General features: G+C 42.2%; 1 protein-coding gene across 3 annotated transcripts in view; it reads right to left on the minus strand.

The window, feature by feature from the left end:
• Window positions 1–22,749, minus strand: part of MAST4 (microtubule associated serine/threonine kinase family member 4) — a 585,627-nt gene that overhangs the window by 141,355 nt on the left and 421,523 nt on the right. The window contains exon 1 of one of the 3 annotated variants that reach the window (XM_007457092.1): window positions 21,681–21,772. The exons of the other annotated variants lie outside the window; for them this stretch is intronic. Within the exon in view, the coding sequence (XP_007457154.1) occupies window positions 21,681–21,772 (92 nt within the window). Of the gene's footprint in view, window positions 1–21,680; window positions 21,773–22,749 lie in introns of those variants that run through there. 3 annotated transcript variants of the gene reach the window in all.

Below are 22,749 nucleotides of genomic sequence, written 5' to 3' on the forward strand. Positions count from 1 at the left end.
GGCTCCGGACGCACAGGCTCAGTGGCCATGGCTCATGGGCCCAGCCGCTCCATGGCATGTGGGATCTTCCCGGACTGAGGCACGAACCCGTGTCCCGTGCATCGGCAGGCGGACTCTCAACCACTGCGCCACCAAGGAAGCCCTGTAAATTCTTCTTAATCCTTTGTGTCTTCCTCTCCCTCTACCCACCCCACTGCATTCCCCATGAAACTGCAAGCTTTCAAGAGGGCGGGAAACACCTGCCTCCTTCACCATTGCCTCCCCAGCACAATGCCTGACATAAAGAAGGTGCTCAGCTAATATTTACTGTATTCATGAACAAAGAGATGCAGAGGATGGAGAGCAGACTGCACCCAGCTCCACAGTCCAAGCCTCATCTCCCAAGTGAAATCTCCCCTGCTTTCAGCACATCTTAAACTCAGAAGTCACCACGACAAAGGATCTGACACTAAGGGGTGGCTTCCATGAAGTAAGGATGTTTCATACCTGAAGTGCTTAAAACAAACTGGGAGTCAAACAACTCCTTCATCCAACTCTCTATTCACTGACAATCCATAAACCTTCTTTGGCCCCAAAACTCCCATGCAGAAAAGGCTTATCATTCTTAGGGAGTGTAGAGCTTCTACTTTCCATGCTGATACGTCAAGTTTTTATTTGGAATGATCTAAAGAAAAATAGAAAGAGGTTCCCTCATCTTTCATGCAGGTCTATGAGTAGACGCAACTATGCATTCAGGCACCATATCTAAGACCCCATTACTAAATAGGGTTTCCTTTTGGAGTTATACCATTAGCCCATACAGACCCCGTGATGTACACAACACATATGCATTCATCTGTGGGTGTGTACAGGGATATGCATACAGTTAGAGTTAACTTTGCTTCCATGGCACAGTTGGGACTCTGATGAGAATAAAGCATACATATATGAGCTACTGGTCAAGAAAGATATATTTTACTTTGTTTTTGTTAATAACTGTACATTTCAGTGAGTTCTGTACTACAAATAAATGTGAACAGTAGTCAAACCATCTATCTTAGTACAACATTAAAGTAAAAAACTGCTATATTCTATGCTAATTATCTGAATTATTTCATTAAATATGTAGATAAATATCCTTACACTTCTTCGGGCAATAACTGATAATTTGCAATAATTACATAAACATGCCTTCCTGATGAAGATAACTTTTAATAATCTTATGTACCAACATTAAGATAGAATATATTGGGGCTTCCCCGGTGGCGCAGTGGTTGAGAGTCCGCCTGCCAATGCAGGAGACATGGGTTCGTGCCCTGGTCTGGGAAGATCCCACGTGCCGTGGAGCGGCTGGGCCCGTGAGCCATGGCCGCTGAGCCTGCGCGTCCGGAGCCTGTGCTCCGCAACGGGAGAGGCCACAGCAGTGAGAGGCCCGCGTATAGCAAAAAAAAAAAAAAAAAGATAGGATATATTATAGTTATTCTACTTTTCATATTTAACATGATCGATTTGCATTTTCACAAATACAGGTAACTGGCTAATTTAAACCCAATTTCTTTTCACAGGGAGTTCATTTGCATTTGCATTTAGAATTAAAATATAAGGTGAAGTCCAAAGATAAGGAGGGAAAAGTCCTTACCATCCACATCTGTGTCAACTCCGCGAGTCACTGAAAAATGATGGATTGTTTTTCTCACCTCTTTTGAACATAATTCTGTGATCTCAAGTATTACAGGGGGGTAAAATGTGCCTAAGGGGCTATGATTTACAATTATTCTGTTTCATGCTGATTAGCATAAACGACCATGATAGAAAATTGCATGCAAACCCTAGAAGTCAATAAAAGATATTGATCCATAGCAACACCTGAAGGAGGAAAGATTGCTTACTGCCTATGCTTCAAGCTTCCTATCTAATTTGGTAGAGGATCTTTTAACCTGAAAATGAGTCCACGTTTAAAAATCATTTTTATGGTCACATGAATTACCTTTCACACAAGTAAATGGACAAATCAAATCACAACACTTTGCTCCACTCCTAGGTCTATTAGACTAAGAGTTTGAACCCAGATTAATGCAGAGGCATTTATAATGCAACTGCAAAGCCAAAAAGAATCTCCCTTTCCATTTGCAACCAATATTGTGAAATGATGCTGAATTAGGCAAGTGGTGTGACATGTAAAAGCATTTATAGTTCTCTTCCCCCCCCCAAAAAAATAGTTTTCTCTCTAAAATGCAAAGTTGAAGGAAGTAGGTAGGTAATGAGAAGAAATGGCTTCCATTTTCTGAAAGAATCAGGATGAATTTTGCTTGCCACTCCTCTTATGTAGAACATACTTAGACCTTCATGATTAAAACACTTAGAAAGTCTAGGAAAGAAAACAACTTCAAGACAAGTCAATGAGAAGTGTTTTATCACTACTATTCCTTAACTTCTTTTTATTTCAAAGATCTTACTTTCCAGCTGGGCAATACAATTCCAGCCTGGTAAGTAGGTAGGCGAGGCACACGATTTCTGTGTGTTCATGCCCCACTTAATTAGGGGAAGACGTGTGGTTATGACAAAGAGATGGCGATGCTCTGATGGCAAGATGCTGGAAGATACAGGTTCCTCTAATGTAAGTAAAGGACACAGCTTAATACACATAGAACAGGGATACAGTCGCATTCCCACAAGCCCTGGTTTTTGGGTCCCGCCAAAGGGAAACGACCAGGGAGACAACTGTTTCTACCACTCCCGTGTTATTGTTTCCTGAGCTTCCTAGCTACGTGCTAAATAAAAGCAACATATGAAACACAGGGAATTTCTCACTGTTTACTTATCAGTTAATTACTAGGTGAATCAAAGGTTACTTTTCTGGCATAACATCCCCTTAATTATGCCAGCGCCCCAAATCAGTGTTCTGATAAACTCAAGAGGCCATCTGGGTCAGGCTTTCTCTGTACTACTAGAGTCTAAGCTCCCAGGGATGGCAGTGAGCTTCTGGATCTAGCTATTCCTGACCTCCACAGAATCCATGGACATCTAAGAGATCTATGAATAGAATTTAATGGGTCTACAAACTTGAACTGTTTTGTGGTTTTTCACTAACCACAAACTGAAATGTATCATTTCCTTCATGTACATTCACAGCATTAGCATTCCTTTTGATTTTGTCGCCAATAGAAATCACATATGTTTTCATATCATGGTACAGTTGCTGCAGATACATTAAAAAATCATTTATACTCATTACCACTTCAAAATTATGGTAGTTAGTAGACCCACCTCTAGATCTTGATATCTGATGTGCTAGTAAAGAATCACAAAAATCCCCAATTTCTAATGTTTTCATGATGACTTCAATATAACTGGCTTCCTTTATAATTCTATAGATTTTCTTTTATGCACTTAAAAACATTATTCAGAAAAGTGGTTCAAAGGCTTCACCATACTGCCAACGGAATCCAGGATTTTAAAAACAGGTAAGCAGTAGAGGGCCCAGGAAATCTTGCTAACATCACACAGCTTGTTGGTGGCAGAAATGTGACTAGAAACAAGATCCCGTAACTTCATTGCTCGTAGAGTCCTTTACAGCTGCGGCTTGAAATGACCCAAGTGTGGTCACGTGCCACCATGTAATTGTTGGCTTCTCAAAGATCCTCCTACAAATGTCTAACTAGATCAAGGCCCAGAGACTGTAGTTTGCTGGGAAAGATGAGGGATATTTGCTGAAAGCCAGATCTATCATGTAGAAGTTTTTCTAAGACTTTTATCTCACTCTTTTTCCAGAGACTGAAGTCACAGCTCTGAGCATGGATTGAAGCTGAGCTGTAAGAAAATATATACGCAATGGAATATGGAACACAGAACACTCATAAATCCTTTAGAGTATCCGTTGAACCTTCGTATTCACGAGAATCCCTAATCTCCTCACAGGACATTTCTAATTGAACGATGCCCTTGCTCTATTCAGCCTAGTCCCCACAAACTTTGTATGCCATCTATGAGGTGGCATTTAGGTGATTCCAGGTGTTCATCAATAGCATACTTTGTACCAAAGGGTAGATATGGCTATTTATCAATGGTCATTTATGAGCCCGCCAAGTACTAGCTGAGGGAGGGGAAATTATCAAACTCAAAACAAGCTAGTGCTGCCCAAGGTCACAGTATGGAGACCCAATCTTATTTCACACACAAATCCCATCAGTTGAAGATGGAAATGCATAATACATTAGACAAACAGTTTCAAACCTTGATAAAAGTAGACCTTGGAATGTGCATTAACAGCAGTTTGCAATAAATAATGTCTCACATTTGAACATTAAATGTGTTGAGGAGAGAAAACAAATTAAAAAAATATCCAATTGCTTTCCTGAAATATTGATGACAGCACAGTAAAAGTTCAGAGCAGTAATAAAACTCCAGGAGTTATTTGCTCCTATAACAGTGTCTTTTACCCTATACCTCGCCTCTGCTGCCTGCCTCCCTCTAATTCCCAAGCTCCACAGAAGGAATTTTGATTCTTTTAGAAGCTTTTCATCCTAAAGCATATGCAGTGTCCACTCCGGACCTGAATCTGGCGATGATATACCCTCCTGTCATTTTTTTTTTTTTTTGCTAGAGAAAATATGGAACACCAGACCGCCAATCTAGCAATAATGTACCATGTGATATGAGAGTCACAAACTTGGAAGGAACCTCAAGTAGACATAAAAGCTACTTGGCACTATGTATCAAAATTCATAAACATGTTCACGTCTCTTTGGCCTAGAAATCTCTATTGTGGGAATTTATCCTAAGGAAATAGCTCCAAAAGACAGAAAAAGCTGTATGCTCGGATATGCTCACTGTGGAGTGCTTTCATTCAATAAACCTTTATTAAGTGCCTATTATGTGCCAGGCACTAGGCTGGCACAAAGTCTGTGCTTCAAGGCATTCACAATCAGCTGGGAATTCAGAGAAGTATACACAGAATTATGACATGTTGGGAAAAATGCTAACGGGCCTGTACAGAAGCACTAGAAACACTAAAATGTGCTGGAATAGGAAGGCAAAGAGTCAAGGAGGACTTTACAAAATTTTAGATAATGCTTTTAAAATTTATTCCCAATGTTACTTTTAAAGACACAGGGAATGCTAAAATGTTTTAAAAATCCCTTTACTATTCTGAAAAAATTTCCTCAATACATTTTTTTTTTTTCCCGATACGCAGGCCTCTCACTGTTGTGGCCTCTCCCGTTGCGGAGGCACAGGCTCCGGACACGCAGGCTCAGTGGCCATGGCTCACGGGCCCAGCCACTCCGCGGCATGTGGGATCTTCCCGGACCGGGGCACGAACCCACGTCCCCTGCATTGGCAGGCGGACTCTCAACCACTGCGCCACCAGGGAAGCCCCTCAATACATTTTTAAAAATAAAAAATAACAAGAAAGCCTAACAGCCCTTAAGAGCTTTTAGAGGCCCTCAATCTTTCTCTCAACCACATGTGGGAGGTGGGGTGTAGCCATCGATTGCTAAGTCCTCACTGGGCACATGCCACCAGTCTAATCCCTGTCTTGGTCTTCTATCACACACCAGGGTGTCCCTCATCAAAACAGCGGAAGAACCCTGAGTTCATTTGGCTTAAAACACAAAACAAAATAAGCCCCAAATTTTATCACTCCTGTGAGAACTTTCTCTTTCAAACAGCCCAGGGTCGCTGCAGGAAACTCCTGCTGTAGGAATCAAGAAGGTCCTTTGCTAAAGACAGCATTTATAATGTGTTATGATTTTTAGTGTATTTAGAAATGAAGACAATTCCACGGTTTGAGGGGCTGTGTTGGGAAACTTTTGAAGAAGTATAGGTTGGACACACCTAACTAATTCATTGGGAGAAATAATTCAAACTAAATTGGACATGCTGCAATCTAAAGAGCAATGACTGTATTTACGCTTGGATTAGAGAAAACTCTATTCCTGTAACATGCACGACACCCAGTGCAAGTCCAGGCACGCTGTATCCACATCAGGGTGTGGCAGCCATGGAGATGCCTCTCTCAGCATGTTCTGGCCTGAGTCATGGCTCAAGGTTTGGCCATACTCCAGAGGTGGGCAGGGGCTTTAGAAGAATCACTAGAGAAGGCCACCCCAGAACCACCTTTCTTTAAAGAGTGCCTACAGGAAAAGACTGCACTTGAAAGAATCCATGGGTAGAAGATGAAATGAACATTTATTGAGTGTCTATAGTTGCGAGGCACTGCCCTAGGCCCCGGTTTGGCAAAGATGTCCTGTAGAGGGCCAGATAGTACAGTACATGTTTTTGGCTTTGCAGGCCAGAGTCTCATGTTACAACTACTGGATTATACTGCTGTAGTACCAGCAGCCATAGATAATATCTAACTGAACTGGGGTGGCTGAGTTCTAATAAAACTTTATGTATAAAAGCAAGTGATAGGCTGGATTTGGCCTATAGAATGTATCTTGTCTATCCCTGATCTAAATGTTTTACAATTTATCTTATTTAAGGCACAAAAAAAGATCTGTTGGCCATTCTTCCTACTTAAAGATGAGGAAACCAAGTATTAGAGGTAAGTTTACCTGCCGAAATCACACGTCTAGTTTGTCACAGAGTCAGAATTCCAACCAAGGTCTCCCTGCCCCAAAGTCTGAACTCTTTCTACTACAGGAACAGGGTCTGTTAGGATAAATACAGCCAATGTGAAGGAAAGAGAAAAAAAAGTCAAGTCTAAATCCTTTCTTTCATTTAACATTAACCAATGAATGCCCGACTATGAGAGCAAAAATGCTGGTAAACAGAGTTACAGGTAAAACATTCTTCCCAAGAGAAGCTTCTGGAATATTCAGTACTGAACTCCTTCATAACCACAAGGGAAAAGGAAGCAAATTCTGTATTATAATGTGTCAGATTATGGCAAAGCTATAAGGTAGTCACACTCCTAGAATTCCAAACCGTCCTGAGAGGATTTTGTAAAATAACCTCACTGATATTCACATATTCAGTAATTCATTCATTCCACGCCCAGACAGCACACTTTATAAGTGCTTAAAAAAAGGACATGGTACTTGGTACTTCAGGAACTTTGAGTTGGAGGCAACACACAGCTCTAAATAGTTAATTACCTGTTGATATCAATTGCCACTGAGTATGAAAAGAAACTATAGGGGTGATGCACACAGCTCAGTGCCTGAAAATCAAGAGAAAACAGGCAATAAATATGAGTGTGCTTCTTTCCTGGTTGAACCTTATTCAAGGTTCTCCCTCCTTTTATTCCCCTTGAGAAATGAAAGATTCTGTTTTTAACGCTGTTGTCCTAATTTGGAACCTGGAGGCCAGGTTCCAAGTTGCCTACTAGCTTGAAACTTTGCTACCTAAGCATCAACTTCCTCATCTTACAATGAGGGAGGTTGACTAGATGTTTCTGAAGCCTCTTCCAAGTTAAGGCTTCTATGAATCAGTTTCTTAAAATATGATTCTGTAATGTCCAACTTAAAACAAAGTACCCTGGATGAAACTTAGATGTCCAGATATTGTAATCCATGACACAGGGTTTTTACGTCCTTTGAGTAAGAAAAAGTTTCAATTTCTAAAACCACCTCCCTTAAAAAGCAGAAAGTGTCACTTAGAGAGTTGCACAATTTAGTTCTGAAAATTAAATGATGATTTTCCCCAAAGGACAGAGGGGAAAGGAAAATGTGGAGCAGATGGATTCATTGTTCCCTTATGGAGAAAAAATATTTCTACACCTTGCAAAAATATATTAATTGGCCTGCCATCTGGCAAGCCTGCTCACACACATAAGGGATAAAGTTTAGATCTTGAGGTTTAACATTTAAGCCTGTGGGGAGATGTTAATTGGAATCTGAGTTAGCAGGAATATTTTTAAAGGGAACATTTCAAAAGAGATCTGAATATAGGGGGAAAAAAACAGAACCTAAAATGCGAGACCATCCAAGGTGACATCACAGGTGTCCATGGCCTCACTCCCACTCTGCACACCAGTGAGCCGGTATGGACACCCCCACAATTAGGTGAGGCTGTGCATTAGCAGGGCAGCTTTCACAGCATGGTTTTGAATGCTTCCCCACAACTTTACAAATAACCCCCCACCCATACCTTCTTGTACATTACAAATATTTTTCACAATTTCCGGAAATCCTACCACTGTAAAGGCGGGTGTTTAAAAGAACCTCTTTAAGGGAAAAAGAAAGCTCATCAAACAGGAGGTTCAATAAAATATGAGTTTTGTGGTGTGTACATGCACATGTGTGCACACATACGCCCAGAAAAAAACACGTGGAAGGATAACCCCATATTTTTCATAGTGGTTATATTTGAGCACTAGAATTTGGGGTGGTTTTCTTTACGGCTGTTCATATTTTCTCCATTCTTTGTCTTAGGCGTAAGTTTAAAATTTTCTTCTCAAAGCTATATACATTCGACTGAAATTAAGATATAATGAAAATCATGAAAAGACATGATAACTTATTTTACAAAGCAAATGAAGTACCTTGAATTTATCTTTTGTAAAATGCATGTGTTGGTCTGTCTTCACTTGCACTGAAAAACTCCATGCTTCCTTCCGGATCTCTATATTTTCCAACAACCATAATCAATGTCTTAAATGACACAGCTTCCAAATCTTCCACCTCATGGCTCTGTTTCCTTCCCCAATAAACAACCCCAAATTATTTATAACCATTTCCTGCTAGTAGAATTTGTTTATCTGGTTTCTTCAAACTTCCTCACCTATGTAGCAACAAAGGGGCTAGTATACAGTAAGACTGGACCACGCAGTTTAGGTAGTTTAAGCTTCTCTTTCGAGTATCTCATTCTGATGCCTTTTCCTGGTACCTACTTGACATTACCAATCATGTAATCAAACTATGTGTTAACCATCTTCCTCATCAAAATGATTTTTTAAAAGGATGACACAATGTAACACCGTATCCTGGCTGGCATCCTGGAATAGAAAAAGGACACTGGGGCACAACTAGGCAAAACATAATAAAATATGGAGTTAATTTTTAAAAGGCAGGGGGTGGACAAGGGAGAGCAAAACAAAACATCTTATTCTAATCCTTTATTAGCATTATCAAACAATCAAAAAGCACCTAAAACTTTCTAAGGTTTCTAAGTTTCTTAAGTTTCTAAAACTTTCTATAACCTAATTGTGGTGATAATTTGTCAAAATTCACAGAACTGCTCACTTATAAAGGATAGTTTTACTGTAATGTAAACTGTATCTTCATAGACCGTGTCAAAAACAAAACAAAACAAAACAAAGCACATCTAGCTGCCTGGACTTTTTCTAGAGTGAGTAAAGTGGTAGACCCTGTGTCAGTACGAATCTGGATTAGTGGCCGTCAAAAACACTTTCTTCAATATTTAAAAAACAGCACCTGACGGAAAGACTTTTTTTACTCCATCCTTAGTAAGGCGCAGCCATTTCTCAAAAGCAGCTCACATACTGCACCACTGAGAGCTAAGACATGGCCAGTGAAGGATTTTTGTGGTTTAGAGAATTCTGGATGCAATGTTTATGCCTTTTGCATGTTGTAGATTGTTCATACTTTATTCTCATACAATTGTTTCAAGCATAGCAAAGCAGTCTTAGTTCTCTAAATACAATGATCTTCAGAGTCTTAAATACTTAAATATGTATTTAAGTCTCATCAAACATCTCTCTAAAAATGTAGTTAGCATTAGCATATTTTTAGTTAGTATTAGCATATTCAAGAGAAATTATTGTAGTTTTAAAACGTGAAGAAAAAGCCTGTAAGCAATTCATCTCTAAAATCCCAACAGCTCTTTCCTGGCATTCACACTGTACTGCCATGTAAGATGCAAGAACTTTTGTCCCTTCTATGAAATGAACTATATGCTCTACTACAAGATCGGCAAGGATTTTGAGATGAGTGCATAATAAATACACTCATGTGAACGCACAGGATTTCATAATACCTAGAGAGAAATCTCAGCAAAATAAGCACGGGTGCAGTGTAGTGTTATTCATTCAAAAGGCCTGTAAGATAGCAGCTATTCAGAGCTACACCATAAGTGAAACCTCAATTTCAAAAGCACAAGCCCACTCAAATACCATTATAAACTGTGATACTTTACGATGGGGCAATTACAGGAAAATACATATACAATTTCCACTAATGGGAAAGCGAATCAGCAGGTGGCATTTTAAAACAAAGTAAAACCTACTTCTGTTTTTCACTCTCTTCCCTCAGACAGCAGGTGGCATTTCTATAGCAAAGATCAAGATTATCAGGGCTCAATATTCCACAAATACCTTTGAATTGCCAGGAGGCTGCTGTGTGATAAAAATTAAGTGACTAAAATCTTACTTAAAAAATATTATTTTCAATAATTAGAATATTGTTGGAGCTGTATTTCCTTTGGAGGTACGGCAGTGCAGTTACATCTTTATCTGGATTTACCATGTACTACTGGTAATTTGGGGACAATTAATTAACTTCTCTAAGCCTCAGTTTTTTCATCTGTAGAACAGGTATTACATATACCATTAAATGAGACAACATACACCAAACGACCTCAACAGATATTCTTCCTCTCCCTCCTCCTGTGCTGATGTTGGTAGATCTCCTACTGGTTATTGCACGTTACCGTAATTATCTGTCAGCATCACTTTCTAACCCCACTAGATTGAGCTACTTGAACAAAAGGACCATGTCATATATATCTTTGTTTCCCAGGTGATAATCATAGTCCTGGTCACATAAAAGGTACTCAATAAATATGTGGTACATAAATGAATAAATAAGGCAATGCGATAAATCCACAGGCTTTGCCCACAGAAGTCAGACAGAGTCAAACTAGGTTATTAGGTTATCAGGTTTCAGAAGGTGATTCAGCCTCATCCATGAGCCACAAAGCAGGAAAAAGGATCACACAAAGATACATAACTCATAAATAAGCCCCTCCAAGTATTTTTAAATGTAATCAACTTCCCATGTTTCAGAGGTTAATCCCTCTTGGCTTCTGGTTTCTCTATTTTTTGGCCCACTTTATAAACATTTGACTTCTCTTTAGTGCTTTTAAGGCAGCCAAAGACAAGGAACTGAAAGAGAAGCTGCATGGCTTTCAGGACTGGGGGCTGCCCCCTCTCAATCCAATCCCTAATACATCTTATGACTAGAAGGCAAAAACAAAACAAAGCAAAGCAAACCAAAATCATTCCAGTCTAGCATGCCTTAACATAGAGTTTAAGATATATATACACACCTGGAACTTCCCAACAAAATCCATAAATGTTGGGCCATGAATCCCCTCCAAACATGTTAGTTTCTTATTAAATAGATTTGAAATCAAACCTGTTAAGTGGCTGAAGGAGCAGCTACAAGCCACTGCTTGTGGGACACACCTAAAAGAATGGAAGGTTTGAAAAGCGAAGCTTATTTCCTCGGCTCTGCCAGGCTGGGCATTTCACTTACATGGGAACTAGAAAACTGGCTTAAAATGAGAACTATAATCTTTCTGGAACAATAGGTCATGACGAGCTTCCTTAATGCCAAAATAAGTGTTCAGAAGTGACTTCTGCTAACTGAAAGAAAGTGTAAAGGGCATATATATTTACTCTGGCTTGAATACAACATTTCTGAATATGTCTATCAGTGCCAAGAGTCAGAACACTTTTCATTATGGATTTCAAACCTGGGACCCATTAAATGGAATGTTTGTATTCCTCCTGAGGAATGCCATCAGAAAGTTGCATCATATTAATATCTAACCAGTGCAAGTATTTGTACCTTTTGATCCCAAGATCACCCTAGGTCTTACATGAAAAGGTAGAATAATTTTAAGGTTAAGTCTCAGAAGGTAAAATAAACCACAATTTCTCTTGTTTAAAGAGTTTTTTTTTTTTTTAAGAAGCCATCAAATGATAAGTAATCAATAACAATTTCAGAGAAAACTGAAGTCTGCCTGCCAAGAGGGCGTCTTGGCAGTAGCGACGCTGGTTAAAAATGACATCAAAATCACTAAGATCCAAGAACTGCACTGAAGGAAGCAGAGCTCTGATCTTGAGCCTGGATTCCTATGTTAAGGAGGTTTATAGAAACCACTACTCCGCGGTCCGTGCCGCGGAGTGGCTGGGCCTGTGAGCCATGACCGCTGAGCCTGCGCGTCCGGAGCCTGTGCTCCGCAACGGGAGAGGCCACAACAGTGACAGGCCCGCGTACCGCAAAAAAAAAAAAAAAAAAAAAAAAAAAAATCCTAGCTTTCCATGGCTAACTTATCTAAAATTGGCAGGAGTCATCTACTAAGAAAGAACGGTACATACAAAGTTCACAGGTCATATAGTAAAAATGAGGTAACTTTTACTCCTTACTAATTCTGTGGTCCAAACATCTAACCCCAGATATCAACTCCTAAAACATACAGGAAATTATAATTCATAAACATACTGGCTCATTTTGCAGAATCCTCATCAACAACTATGACCTAAAGCACCCCTGAACTATCCCATACTCTACCTGTCCCACCATGGCCATTTGAATCAAAAATGAAAAATTCCTTTGCTTGGGGACCTATCCTTTATGGAAAATGCAAATTCACAGTCATCCATTCAACCTGCCAAGTCAGGTGAGTGTGCCTATCAGCTGTCTTGCCACCTGTCTGCCCTTTGGAGCAGTTAAGCAAGGGTAGGCTAATTTTACAGTGAACTATTTTTTGGATTAGCAAGTAATTTGTGTTTATATATGTGGGTCTAGAATGGAGAATACCAAGAGGATAAAATTAACCTTTACCTAGAAAAATAAACTATCTGATGTGGCTTCTATATCTCCAATGCTCAGTGTCTGACGTAGGTAATCTACTGGGAAAAGTCTTCAATTTTTGTAACAGAAATCTTGACATTAGCCAAGTGAAAGTAATATTTGTACAGGAGTTATATCTCAAGTTCCAAGATCAACAAGCCACTCCAGATCAGACTTAAGAAATAACATTACATAATAGTCACTTAATGGCCATTGTTTTACAGTAACAAAGGTTTCATTTACCGTATTTCCTAGAGTGCTTTATTCAGCTAGCAGCTTTTCCCATGACAAACATACTTTTTCCCCTTAACCCCTTCATCTACCTGTAAAAGTAAAACATTTAATAACTATAATTTCTAATTAAAAGATACCCATAATATAGCACTTTAAAAGATAGGAATATTAAAGGGACATCGGTGATTTTTACGCAAGCCACAGGTTCAGTGATATTCTTCAGATCCAGTGGTTAAGAAATCTGGCAGTGGCTAGATGATGTAATAGTGACTCTCAAGAGAGATGTTGTAAGGTCCAAGTCAGGGTCCTGAGACATCAACATGCAGTGTAATGTTTAAAATTAGACAGAATAAAGCACGGCAAGAACAGCTTCAGCAAATACTCACAGGGCAAAATGGGCCTGGTGGATCCATCAGTTTTCCTCCCTTTCTGATTCTACCACCCTAGGAGACGTCACCAAGTTTCACCTGTTCCTCATTCCCTCCACCCAGATGATTCACTCAGAACCTAAAACATTATCTCTGAAAGCTATCTCCTATATGAATTTCCATGTCAGGTTAGAAAGTTTCCAAAGACATGGAGCTCCATATATCTCTCTCTCTCTCTCTCTCTATATATATATATATATAGATAGATAGATAGATAGATAGATAGATAGATAGATAGATAGATAAATAGATAGATGGATATAGATATGTAGAGATATAGATATGGATTTTGCCTGCAATTAGTTTCCCAAGAAACCCCAAACTGTAACAAAATCAGAATCACTGATAAATGTAAATTCCAAAGTCAGCAGACTGTAGAAAGTCCCCAGGTTCTATAATAAAGCAAGTGATGGAGGAGCTTAAGATAAGATAAACATTAATGACTGTCTATTCTTACCAACCTACTTTACCTTCAAATGCTGATCAAAGCCTAAATCCTCTGCTTGGGCCTTTTTTCTTTAAAACAAAACAACATGATGTTTCAGTTTGATATTGCTATAATTACCTCTCTAACAAACATATCCAATAACCATTAGTGTAGCTAAAACTCCCACTGGTCTTCTCATGCTATTAATAAGATTTAAGGTCAATATGTTCAGAATTTAAAGCCAAGTTCACAAGGGAACTTCCCTAACTACCAAGATAGAGGAAAGAAAATAAAGTATCAGAACAAGTATGAATAACCACGTGAACTTTTTATTTAGAGATATTCCTCTAGTTACAAAATGTGCCACGGGTCACAAAAACCAAGTGTGCTGCTCAATCGATATCCAAGGCTTCTACCAATAGAGGTTGACTCTGCTTTTAATAAATAGTTTTACACACACCCTGTGCCTACTTTCATCCAGGTAGCCCCAGGACCATTTTATTATCTTGGATCTCCTATTAACTTTCAAAGGGATTACTCAGTTACCATGATGTCACTCCCAAATGACTAGGTTACACGTAGTGAAGACAGCTCAGATTAAAAATAGCTTTGTGCGGGCTTACTCACACTGAGAGCTGGGTGTGCTGGAGAGTGAGACAGGGGTTCAGAGCCTCTAGTCCTGAGCTCCCTGAGAAACCAGCCTATTTCCATCTCAACCTACACAAGGAGGACTCTCCCAAAGTCTTCCGAATAAAGCCCTACCCCAAGCCTTCTCCTCCGTGAGCTGTCTCCACACACGGGAGATTTCTCAACCCCAGCGTCTGTCAGTTTTTAGCCCAGAAGGCAGGTGGTCTTGAGGCTTATGATTCCCCTGTTTGAAAAGTATCACTTGGGCTTCTGATAACAGGATACATGCGTAAAGAGAAGCAAACAGAGCCATAAAAGCATGTAACGTTCACCCCCCTCACTGTGAACTTACTGACACACACATACCCCTTCCAGTGTCGACCAGGTAGAGCAACGAACAGCCCATGCGTCCCCAGGGAGCATATGCTCCCCATTCTAAAACTTTGTTTTTAATGGACTTCTTTTGAAATCTACTTTTTAAGGTCTCACACATTTTTCTCTCTCATTCCTTTCCTCCTCCCTCTTTCTGCTTCTCTCTCCCCTCACAAAAGACCTACAAATTCAGGGGCAAAACAAATGATCTGTCATCTCCTGTTGTAAACCTCCCACTAGAAGCTTAAAGCAATATTTCTGAGATGTGCATATGCCGGCTCACATCCTTTGTGTCTGGCCAGCCTGAAGACCCGGAGAACATGCTGCTCTGGTGTGGGGCAGCCGGGCTCTGCACACAAGTCACTCAGAGGGCTGCTGGGAGCTCCTAACCTGGGGTCTCCGCGTTCTCCTCTCCCCCAGGGGTCTCCCTTATTAGGCTGGGGGAGGGGCGCAGGAGTGAGGGCCTTAGGCACCAGTGCCGATGTCAGAGCTAACTAGAGCCAAGATGAGAGGATGACAAGATGAGAGGATGGAAGGGCGAGCCCCGCAGTGATGGGCAGCCCTGTCCCACCTGCGGAAAACGCAGTCCAGCGCATGAAGAAAGGATGAAAGGAAGCAGTTATGAAACAAGCCTGGGCAAAGCAAGGAGTGGGAGGAAAACGGGTGCAAAGACTCGGGGAGGGGCAGAGCCTGCAGGTCAGGTGTAGAGAGGATGAGAGCACGGATGTGAGCGCCAGGTTTCAGCCACTGTGGAATAGGCTGGAGGGGCGGGGCGGACAGCGTACCCTCCCTCCATCTGTACTTGGCTCAGATTCAGGCTCAGGAAGAGTCAACGAGGGGGCAGGTAGGGGCTAGAGACCCTCAGCGGAGCAGCTCCAACTGTAAACATGTCAGAAAGCAGATACTCAGGAGACTGGGGAAGGAACTTGAGCTTCCAGAGGGGAGGGGAAAGGAAGCTGTCATTGCCTGTCTGGGTGATGAAGCAGACAATAAAGTGAGCAACACTGAATAAGGGGATATGATTCAGGGAGGAGGGCTGACGGGCCAGCCGCGAATGTGCAGAGGCTGGTACACAAGGATGTGTGGCTGCTGTGCTTAGCTACCCACAGAGGGGGGGGTGCCACCCATGGTCTCCAATGCCTCTCTTGCTTCACTCCTGCTTTCCTGGCTCCTCCCACCGCCCTGGGCCCACCCCTCTGCTGCCAGGACTCCCCAGTCGTCAGACACAACGCACACCACGGTTCATCTCCGTGGAGCAGCAATTGATCATTCTGTCGGGATTTCCGTGAGAACACTCTGCCAGCTTCCTTCCCTCTTACGGGACTCTCCCTCCACGTCTCCCTTCCAGTTCCTATCTGCGTCTCTGCCCACTCCTTAAATGGGGCATCTTTAGCTCTCCCACAGATTAGTCTAACATATTTCTCATGGTCCTAATGAGGACTCCCAAGCCTCTTATCTCTGGTCCAGCCTCCTCGAGTGCCCCGGACCTACCATCCAACTGCCTGCCTTGAGGCTCGCTCTTTCTTGCCGCACAGCCTTGGCCGTTCCCAGATGCCTGTTCCCAAAGTCTTCCCGCCCACGGCTCTTTCTCATCCTTTAGATCTCTTGAATGTTACCTCTTCAAAGACCTTCCCCGACCACACGATCTAAAGTAGCCCCCGCACTGTCACTCTCAGCTCTTGCTTACAGCCTTCAGAACACAGTGACCACCACTTGACTTATTTAGATGTTGGTTTATTTGTGAGGCCCAAGCATTCTGTCTGGTTTACCTCTATATCCCTGGCCCAGCACAGGACACTGGTGCTGTACCAGCTGAATGAAGGAATGGAAGCTCCACGGTACTCAGCACACAACAGGTGCTCAATAAATGTGGATGAAGGAGCCTCTGGGGACACAAGGGGCGAGTACAAGTACTTGTGTCTTATATGTACAGGTGAGTCTCCATTTCCCTGGTTCCCCAAGTAAAAACCCCCAGGGCCATTGTGGTATCTTTCTTCATCCCTCAGAGCCAACAGCTCATCACCTTCTCCCAATTTTATATCCTTAATATCTCTCAAGGCGTAATCTCACCACATTCTTTGCTCAGGCCTGCAAAGGCCTTTAGAAAGCCTACCGCAATAACCTCCTTCATTGGTTTCGAGGTCCCACCCTCTCTTCTCAGACCTAAACTCCCCAAGTGCTGCTAGACATGTCTCTCTCCCACTGGATAAAGGCCAAGCTCCCACAAATACCAAGTGTCTCAACGCTCCTCCTCAGTCATTACCCACTACTCATCCCCTTGTTGTAATGTCAGTAACCGTATTAATAGTTAGAGTTTATTAAGGCTTTTCGATGTGAGTCATTGCATTAAGCATTTTATACATATGAACATATTTTAATCTTTATACCAATCCTATGAGACAAGTAATTTACTTGTCCCTACTTTATAGACAGAGCAACTGAAGTCCAAAGAAGTTAACTTACTCAGTATATAATATCACAGAGTTAAGATTCGAACTCAGGTAAACTGGCTTCAGATCAACCCTCTTAACCATTGTGCTCTATTATGTAGCCTCTTTGAACTTTATGCTTCAGCAGTACCGAGTTATGCTTCTGGCTCTTTATGCTCCAGCAATACTGAGCTATGTATAATCCCTTGAACTCTGCTGTTGCCAAGGCCTCCATGCCTTCATACACACCATTTCTTTCGCTTCCTGGGAAGGCCTTGTCTTCCTGTCTGATAAATACCAACGTACCCTTCAAAACCTCCCCAAGGTTTTCTATCTGGTGCCATCTCCCGGCTCCTTTGTGCCTGGTAAATACTTCTTGATTTCCCTGGTTTGCAACCATTCATCTGCATGTCTTCACTGAAGGCATGCCTATGGCTTTTAGCTTTGGGTAACAGTGCCCAGGCAAACAACAGATGCTCAATAAACGTGGATTTAACTGGGCTTTCTGTAAAAGGCGTAAGCACGGGTTAACCAATATCTAACATGTCAGGGCAGGAGAGAAGCACGTTCCATGCTTTTTAAAGACATATATTCATGCTCAAAACAAAAGAAAAACTCACCAAACACTACAGATGTTTCTGAAGAGAAGATGCAGTGCGCCTAAAAATTCAATGCATTCTGACAACTGCAGCAGTTAAAGATCCCTGAATGTACCTGCTGTTCATTGCAACTGCTGAGTAATGTGAATTTAGCAAAAAACAAAGCAAAACCAAAATAACCTTTTATCCCAAGGTTCTCAGAAAAATACATTTGGAACCTCTCTCAAAGTGATGAACTGAGTCACAAACTACCCAATGGCCTGGGTAGGACTGTATTGACCTAGGTGTCACTGAGGTTTGGACATTATCACTTAAGCGCAAAGAAAACATGACAGATTTCTGAGCACTGAGGTTAAAAATCAAGCATCTTCTGGAGTCTCTAGACTTCAACAAAGCTAAAAGCGCACTTCAAAACTAAGCAGCAACATTTATAAATCAATGGTAGTCCTTTCTTTACAGTGAGACACAGAGGAGATATAAGTCAAAGAGAAGTTTGATCCCTTCTGCCTCGAAATTTTTAATCCAACAGGAAAGGAAAAGATGTTACAAACAAAAAGTAACATAAAGCAGGCAAACTAATTCCCATCCTACCTTGCAAGGGGATCCTGAAGTGAATGGAGAATCCGCAGGTCTATGAAACTCACAGCCTCTAAAACATGCAATTCTTACTTCAGTTTAAAACAACACATTTTCGTTTAAATACCCTGTTTATTCAGCCTAGATTTTTGTCCTTCAAAGCAGCAGGTGAATGGCTGTATTGAGACTACCTTGAGGAAATGAAGGAGGGGGAGAGGTAGGCAAAGCCCATCATAAAAAAGGAACCATTACCAATGGAAATGTGAGCTTTACAGCAAAACATCAGACAAAGTCAGTGTGCATCCAGACAACCCAGTGTCTGCCGCAGTCCAGGCAAAAAGGAATGAAGAGAAAAACTTTATCATCATTGGGACGCTGCACAAGTAAGCCAGGCTTTCGGTGCGTCAGGACCTGTTTAAGAGTCTAGGCCTGAGAGTCAGTCTGTAGGTGCCTTTCCCCAAGAACTCAGGGAGTTATGGGCCCACGCAGGGCCTTGAGTTGGAAGAGAAACCTTAAAAGTGTTCCCATGAGAGGGCAAACCAACAAACCAGAGCCATGCTAAACTGGCAAGGCAGATGCAATGCAGCAAAAACCCAAAGTCCTCTGTGTTGACAATTTCTACCATGATAGAGATTTAAGGGAAGAGTCTGAAACCATTCAGCCTCTCTTTTGTCTAAGTGGTACCAAACATCCTATCCCTAGGAGCTCCAAGATGCTCATTCACAGGCTCAAAGCTGGATTTTACTCTTTGATAGACGCAAGAAGCTGATATAAAGAAAAGGTTATGATGAAGTCCTCTGGATTACAATGTAATCAGAACAAGTAGCTGGGATAAAATATGCAAAATGAATGATCTGTCGAACAAAGTCAGCAAATGTGCAGAGAAGCAGCCAGGCTTGGGCAGGAGAGCTGTTCCAAGGGCTCAGGCACGTCCAGCTGAGAATGAGGGCAAGGCACCCTCACCTGGACAGTGAGCACACCCTCAGTGAGGCTGGCAAAAGCATCGGGCTACTTGGGAAAGGAGAAGTCCTTTTAAAAGGGTGGATTTAGGGAAACTGATCAGTGCTGTAAGAAACAGGGTTAATGTGGCACTTAGAGGAGGAAAAGGATGTAGAGCAGTTAAGGGAGGTCACAGAAGGGGAAGAGTCATACTATAAGCATACACTTCATGTCCTTACAAAAGGACACAGAGCCAGAACTTTTTTAAGAGAAAGCAATGGCCATGTACACTGACCCGGAGAGAGGGACACCTGCCCGTCACCTTCCTGAATCTACCTAATAAATAGAAAGCAGTTCCAGCCCTGTGAGACCTGTAACTAGATGTATCTAGAGATGATCTTTAGGATATATATTTCCAAACTCCATGAATCCAGGAAATCCCAAATAACAAACAGGCTGTGACAACCTCTACTCTGAGACGGGAGGGAAGAAATTCCACCTCCCTCTCTGTATCACTAAACTGAAGATACGGGCCCATGACTTGGGGAATGGACACAGCCCTCCCACACCCTCATTTGGTTGGGAAGAATCCAAGTTCCTTCAGAACCTAGGCTCTCTACCAGTGTGAGCTGTCTAAAATGGAGTGTTCTGGGCTGGATAGATATTGCCCAAAGGCCATGGTCTGAGAATTTTTTATGCATTTGACTCAATAATACTATCAAACAGGTAGGTGCGGGGAAGAAAGATTCCAGATGCTTTTCAGTTTCCGACACACAGGTGTGATGCCAGAGCAGGCTGATCTCCCCAAGAAGTGGTTCTAGGTGAGAGTAGCAGCTGCATCACCGCCAGGGCTACATCAGTTAGACATATTTAAGGGCTCCTTGACAAACAAGTTACAGGATTCGCTGCCGTGAGGAGTAGGGGCCTGGTTCAGGAACAGTAAATATCTCTTCAACTGATTCGTTGTTTGGGGGGCTTGGTGCACGGATGACACAGCCTGTTAAAAAATGACCAATACTGAAAAAGTGTCTCTGAACATTATAGCAGAAAAGCACAGCCACCTTATTTAAAAGGCACAACTTTAGAATCATATGGTTTAGTGGCACCAATATTGTTCAAGTTGCATTAAAAGGTAAGTATAACTTAAAAATCGACGCAATCACGCTCTCTCTCTCTCTCTCTCTCTCTCTCTCTCTCTGAGACACATACACACAAACACGCACACACGTTTGTTTGTGTATGTATAAACAGCATATGTCAGGGTACTCCAGGACGCTTCTGAAAATTAAGAAATACCATGAGAAATGTCAAATGCAAAAACTACTAAGTTTTCCAAAGTATTACGTATTTGCACTTATGCTACAAAAAGTTACTGGTATAACCAAACAGAATGAACCATCTTCCTGTGTTCTTTAAACACTGGAGCATAGAGATGAATCTACCAATCTGATAGCCAGGCATCCTGTTTATTTGACTGCACCCTTGCCCTCGTGCATGTTCACGTGTATGTTCACGGCAAGTTTTGAAGAAAAACAAAGAATCTATATTTACACAACTCAAAGGGTGTGCCCCTCTAAAACCAAAATCATGCCACCTGTCTGTGCTGGACACAAATGTGGAGAGAGAAGAAACACCTGCTTTAAAATCATTTTCTCTCACCCAAGTGTCAGCAACTAACTCTCAACTGTCTTTCACTTGTGGCATGAGCTTCACCTTGATTTTAAAATCTTTCTTCTTTTCACCTGTTCTAACAAATATATGTTACAAAATGAAAAGGCCAGTCTACTTTTAGAAATAAATGTCAGCAAATCAATTAAAAAAAATGCAAAGTTATGCAGACGTTTATCTTTAAGCAGACAATATGAAACAGACAAACTTGAGCTATCTTTGAATCGTACATTTGCATCGTATAAAGGTTAAATATTTCATAGAGGGAAGCATCTGAAAGGCTCTACACAGAGTAACAGAAGCTCCAACGCCTGAGTGAATGAAATGGATAAATGATCAGATCAAAGACAGGGAAAAAGTATCTCCTCCCCCTTCCCTTCTCTCCCCACCACTCACAACTCGAGGTCTGATTCTCCACATTTCTGAAGAACTCCGAAAAGCACATTCATCAGCATGACCCAGGAAAACCACAGAGGAGGCAACACCTGAACCAGGGCCCCCCAGCAGAGTATAAACTTTTCAAACTGTAACCCAATCAACAAAACCCCAGTTGCTAAGGGGGCCCAGGCAGCCGGGCAGCCTCCTAAGCCAAAGCATTCCTCCCCTCTCCAGGCTAAAAGGACCCCCAAGTTTTTTACCTTTGTGTTCGCCGAAGCCTGTTCCCACTCCTCAAATGAGGCAAAGTAAAGTTTGAGAGCACAGTCCAAAAATTTGGGTCAGACATATCCATTTCTTTCTCGCTTCAATTCACTGTGGGTTCAAGGCCATAAGACCAAAACGGAGGGAGGAGGGGGAAAAAAAAAAAGACAAAAAAGATCCCAATTATCTACTCACTGCCTCCAGAGGAAACGTGCTGCGAACTGTGATCTCAAGAACAACTTGGAGCGTGAGTGAGAAGTACCCGTCCTAACCTTTAATCAACACACAGCTATTTCTCCAAGGTTCAGGAAACTTGTTTCCTCCTGGGTTTGCCCTCTCCTGGTCAGCCTTGGCCAGCTATAAACAGTAATTACAAGAGTTGGGCCGTGCGTTCGGCTCAAAATGTTGTCTGTGTGTGATTCAGTCCAAGGTACTTTGTCATCTGTTTGGCAGATACCATTTGCAGCTCCTGCGGGGGGGTGGGGATGGGCAGGGGAGAGGACTAGTTTAAGTCTTTGGTTCCGGGAGGCTGGTGCTTATCAGCAAAACCATTCAACATCCGAACATGCCCAGTGCTGAGTTTCCTCTCGGTATCTACATACAAGGAAAGGAATGTAAATGGAAAAAGCTCCTCTTCTTCGCCCCTCCTCGAAGAACGGAAACTTAAAAGCACTTATAGAAAGCTGGCCTGTTGGCGGACTCCAGCCGGACACCTTTGTGCAGCCTCAGCGGGAAGGGGCCAGGCGGCGGGACCGGTCCCCACCGCGGACACTCCCCATAGGAGCGGGGCCTCATGGGAAAGGGAGCAGAAGGGACCGGTGCGTGAGCCCAGGAGGACTGGGACACCCTAGCATCTCCCGCCGCCGCGCCCCCAGCGCGGAGCCCCTGGTGGATCGGTCCCTCCAAAGAAATTAAACACAGCGCGATCCGGACCCCGGTGGAGAGTGCACAGCGCACACCTGGAGGCTGATGTGTGATTCACTGAAGACTGGATCACCAGGAAAACACTCCAAGAAAGTCAGTAATGGCTCTGCCGAGGGACGCTGTTTGTCGGGTAGGAAAAGCACG

Source organism: Lipotes vexillifer, unplaced genomic scaffold (assembly GCF_000442215.2).
Source record: "Lipotes vexillifer unplaced genomic scaffold, Lipotes_vexillifer_v1.1 scaffold241, whole genome shotgun sequence".
Taxonomy (NCBI): Eukaryota; Metazoa; Chordata; class Mammalia; order Artiodactyla; family Lipotidae; genus Lipotes; species Lipotes vexillifer.